The following is a 4,690-nucleotide window of genomic DNA, read 5'->3' on the forward strand; positions in this document are numbered from 1 at the left end:
CCTCCTACTCCCCAACAATGAAAGATACCTCTAACAATGATAGATACAACAATGGCAGATACATTCACATTGTTGGGGAGTTCAACGACTCCCTTATCAGAGAAAGTACTGAAGCTGTGCATTTCAAACAATAGGAAGAGAACTAATATCACACAAACGATGTACCAATTCGACAATATCAAACAACTATGTAAAACAATACATTATCAAACGAAATGAAAAACGCCCGAAAAACAATTCAAAGTACCAGCATATGTCAGCGTGCTACTGTTAGGTGACACTTTCAAACCAGTTGATGGTGACAATTTCACCTGCACTCTCCACTGCTACTGTACGAGTAGAAGCTCCTAGACACCTGCATAAAGATGTTCCCTGTCAATCAGAGGAATTGAACCTGTGATCCGTCGATATAAAAACCGAGGTCGGGTACCCGAATGTGATCATTTGTTGAAGTTCCTCTGGTGTTAGCAGATCGGCGAATTTCCTATGTCCAGGTAAGCTTGTGTTTTGCCCTGTATAAATTTAGTAAAGTCAATAATTATTTTTACTTTATATTTCTTCTTACTGTTTTTTTTTTTTTTTTTTTTTTTTTTTTTTTTTTTTTAGGAAAAGTCAAGTGATCATTTGTTGAAGTTCCTCTGGTGTTAGCAGATCGGCGAATTTCCAATGTCCAGGTAAGCTTTCTGTTTTGCCCTGTATAAATTTAGTAAAGTGAATAATTATTTTTACCTACTTTATATTTCTTCTTACTGTTTTTGTACCTATTTTTTTTTTTTTTTTCTTTAAAAATTTACGAGCATTTTTTTGGTTTCCCTTTTAAAACACCCCTTTTTTTTTTTTTTTCAAACATTACGAGCAATTTTTTGGTATCCACTTTACAACACTCCTAAATTATACTAATAGATTCTGACGTGACTTTGTGAAGATTCATCTTGAAAAGAAGAACACAAGTAACTAGACGTAAAGAGTTCAAGTTACTTGTGGTCAGTTGTGTTCTTCTCTCCTAAATTATGTTTATTTTTACGTGTGTAAGTTAGCAAAATGTAAGTTATTGTTTTGTTAATTTCAATTTGCTGAATTCAATCTCAAGTCAAAACTTTGCCGAAAATCTGATCTCTTTTAAACCGCGCCATAACGCACGCCACCCTTATAATTATTGTACCAAATACATAAGACCTTGTTTAGTCGGCGAAAGTAAAGAGACTTCTCAGTCTCATTCTGGCAGTATAAGCAGGGTGTATCTATTCTTCCTTTCAGAATGTGGGTCCTCGTGTTTCTCTCAGCCGCCACGCTCTACATCACCGCCGCCCACAACAACCTGGGCTGGTACGACAACTATCTGCCCCGCATCGGACGTCGCGACCCGAGCGCCCCAAGCGGATTCATCTGGAAGTCCACCATTCCATCGCCCGCGTACGAGCGTCCGGCCCGCGGCTATGCAGGTGATGAGTCTTACATATTCTTGAGAGTTCATTGCAACGGTCAATACATTAATTAGACTTACTTTATCATGGACACTCGTTGCTATCTTGAAAGCCCAGAAGAGGTTAGGTTGTAGAACAGCCGTGGTAGACAATGATAGTAACACAGAAGAAAGACGAAAGAACACGCGAAGACCGAAGATTACGAAAACAAAACGTTACACAGATACATATTATTACAATTAAAAATAGGTACACCGAATTTGTCCGTAAAAAACGTTAAAACATAAAAAAAATCCCTAATTTTCGAACAACTTTGTTCATATTTCATGGGTTTCGTTTTCAGGTGATGAGTACTTCCTCAAAGCAGCCAAGTCAGTCCCCCGCATTGGGCGGAGAGACGACAACGGATTCCTCAAAGCGTAACACAGATATTAGGGTATTACAATTAAAAATATACCGAATTTGTCCGTAAAAAACGTTAAAACATAAAAAATCCCTAATTTTCGAACAACTTTGTTCATATTTCATGGGTTTCGTTTCCAGGTGATGAGTACTTCCTCAAAGCAGCCAAGTCAGTCCCCCGCATTGGGCGGAGAGACGACAACGGATTCCTCAAAGCGGGCAAGTCCATTCCGCGGATTGGCCGTCGCAATGAGGAGTTTGTCCGCGAAGACCCGCAAGAGGACAAGCGGACCTTGGGAGCTGAGGATGATTTGATGTACTATGGAGGACTGGGGTATGGTAATGATGAACACTATGTGTTCAAGAGGAAGCTAAATGGCCCGTCAAATCATCAGAATATGTTCTAAGTCCTGCCCCCCTTTCGATCAAACCAGAAAGTGCCTTTGGAGACGTCGCCAGATTAGATTTAAGTAGTTAGGTTTTGCTATCAAGTTAGTAATATCCATTTGAGATGGAAATTGTGTGGGTAGATACTGTACACAGGTAGTAATCATTGTCAGTACGAGGTATCCACTTTCCTAGAAATGTCCTAGCTTGTTTTCAGTAAAATTGAGTTGACATGGAATATCATGTTGAGCCAAATCTGTATCATCTCAATCTTGCTTTTATGTGTATGTTTAATTTGTGTATGCTTTCAGCAAAAACACAGAAAACTACATATTTCAATTAGCGTGTATCGTTTAAAATGTTACAAGTTACAAGTTGTTAAAAACAGGGAAATCTAACTTTAGATTTATTGCCTGTAGGGTTTTGGGATTATTTAGAGGTGTCGGATTTATATGCGATGAAAATTGTGTGGTCAGATACTGTACACAGGTAATAATCATTGTCATTTTTTGTGCTACGAGTACGAGGTACCCACTTTCCTAGAAATGTCCTAGCTTGTTTTCAGTAAAATTGAGTTGACATGGAATATCATGTTGAGCCAAATCTGTATCATCTCAATCTTGCTTTTATGTGTATGTTTATGTGTAATTTGTGTATGCTTTCATGCTTTCAGCAAAAACACAGAAAACTACATACCTATATTTCAATTAGCGTGTAGGTATCGTTTAAAATGTTACAAGTTGTTAAAAACAGGGAAATCTAACTTTAGATTTATTGCCTGTAGGGTTTTGGGATTATTTAGAGGTGTCGGATTTATATGTTTACTGTGGGTTTTTAGAAAACAACCATTTTATTTTGTTTGTTTTTGTTTTAAGGATTCTAGGTATTTGTTTATTATTTTCAGGTGGTAGTTACAATTTTTTCAAATTGCTTTATGTATTTTATAAATACGCGGTTTTGTAGTAAATATTTTACTTTCTTATTGCAACTGATATTGTCGATGTGTTTTTCTTTTATATTGTTATTTGTGTTTCAACCATTTGGCTTTCATAATTTGATATGTGTTGTGCCTACTCGTTGTACAAGCGAAGTGGGTTCCAAGTTTTGGTTTGGCGATTTTTCCTTTAGTTTTTCTGTATATCAATCAGTTTCTTTCACTATATCCGCACGGTTTGGTCGATCTTAAACAAAATATACAAAAATGTCAGCACATTCTGTGATCTTTTTTTCTGAGGTGGGTTCTAAAGATCAATGAAGCCCCAGTAGATATCAAACCAAGTTACTTTTTACACTAATCTTTCAAAAGTAGGTTATTGCTTAACTTTCGCAAACACTGTGAATGTCACGATACTAATTCAGCAAACTTTGACATCAACAAGAAAAGCACGATTCCTGTTGACATTTTCAAATTAATATCTAATTTTGTTGATGCCCGCTCTTACTTTGTTTGCCAGTTGTTTGTTGCTTTTTAGTCCGTCCTCCCTTTACTATTACAATAGTAATAAAAAGGTATAAGGGACGGACTATTGTATTCGCCTCGTGTTTGTTTTTGTTTTAAGGATTCTAGGTATTTGTTTATTATTTTCAGGTGGTAGTTACAATTTTTTCAAATTGCTTTATGTATTTTATAAATACGCGGTTTTGTAGTAAATATTTTACTTTCTTATTGCAACTGATATTGTCGATGTGTTTTTCTTTTATATTGTTATTTGTGTTTCAACCATTTGGCTTTCATAATTTGATATGTGTTGTGCCTAGGTACTCGTTGTACAAGCGAAGTGGGTTCCAAGTTTTGGTTTGGCGATTTTTCCTTTAGTTTTTCTGTATATCAATCAGTTTCTTTCACTATATCCGCACGGTTTGGTCGATCTTAAACAAAATATACAAAAATGTCAGCACATTCTGTGATCTTTTTTTCTGAGGTGGGTTCTAAAGATCAATGAAGCCCCAGTAGATATCAAACCAAGTTACTTTTCACACTAATCTTTCAAAAGTAGGTTATTGCTTAACTTTCGCAAACACTGTGAATGTCATCACATTGTGGTGGTCCTACGATTGGATGGTTTTTCAAACCAGTATTTTTCTTAAGAATAAACTTTCAGTCTTTGCAAAATAATATCACGAACATCACGATGTTTTCCTCTACACAAAATTCCACATTGGTGACCCTGACGTGATGACGACCATGTGTATCGCGTGGCCGTGAAACCGCCTCCATTCTGGAAAAACAAACCGTCTATTTGGTTTGCCCAGATGGAGGCGCAAGACATCAACAAGAAAAGCACGATTCCTGTTGACATTTTCAAATATCTAATTTTATTGATGCCCGCTCTTATTATGTTTGCCAGTTGTTTGTTGCTTTTTAAAAATGTTAATGTGCAACTTTTCTTTTTTTGTTCTCCTCTAAAATGTTCATTATTGTTTTTGAACAGATTTCCTTTCATTCCATTTTTTCGTCGTCACATGGTAATATTTTA

The 4,690-nt window shown here is 36.3% G+C and overlaps 1 protein-coding gene across 1 annotated transcript; it reads left to right on the forward strand.

Moving 5' to 3' along the window:
- Positions 1–634: 634 nt before the first annotated feature.
- Positions 635–3,080, forward strand: LOC113465639. The gene is made up of 5 exons (XM_026820312.1): positions 635–674; positions 1,258–1,442; positions 1,768–1,841; positions 1,976–2,369; positions 2,703–3,080. Exons 1-4 carry the CDS (start codon positions 667–669, stop codon positions 2,231–2,233), a joined length of 525 nt encoding a protein of 174 aa, XP_026676113.1. The 5' UTR covers positions 635–666; the 3' UTR covers positions 2,234–2,369; positions 2,703–3,080.
- The last annotated feature ends 1,610 nt before the right edge of the window (positions 3,081–4,690 follow it).

The sequence above is a fragment of the Diaphorina citri genome, unplaced genomic scaffold (genome assembly GCF_000475195.1).
Source record: "Diaphorina citri unplaced genomic scaffold, Diaci psyllid genome assembly version 1.1 scaffold137, whole genome shotgun sequence".
NCBI lineage: Eukaryota > Metazoa > Arthropoda > Insecta > Hemiptera > Psyllidae > Diaphorina > Diaphorina citri.

What these genes read in the sequence shown, in the direction of transcription:
- LOC113465639 (XM_026820312.1), top strand. An exon ending in TCCGGCCCGCGGCTATGCAG is followed by an intron (nt 1,443 to 1,767) that starts GTGATGAGTCTT and finishes TTTCGTTTTCAG; the next exon opens with GTGATGAGTACTTCCTCAAA. An exon ending in ACGACAACGGATTCCTCAAA is followed by an intron (nt 1,842 to 1,975) that starts GCGTAACACAGA and finishes CCAGGTGATGAG; the next exon opens with TACTTCCTCAAAGCAGCCAA.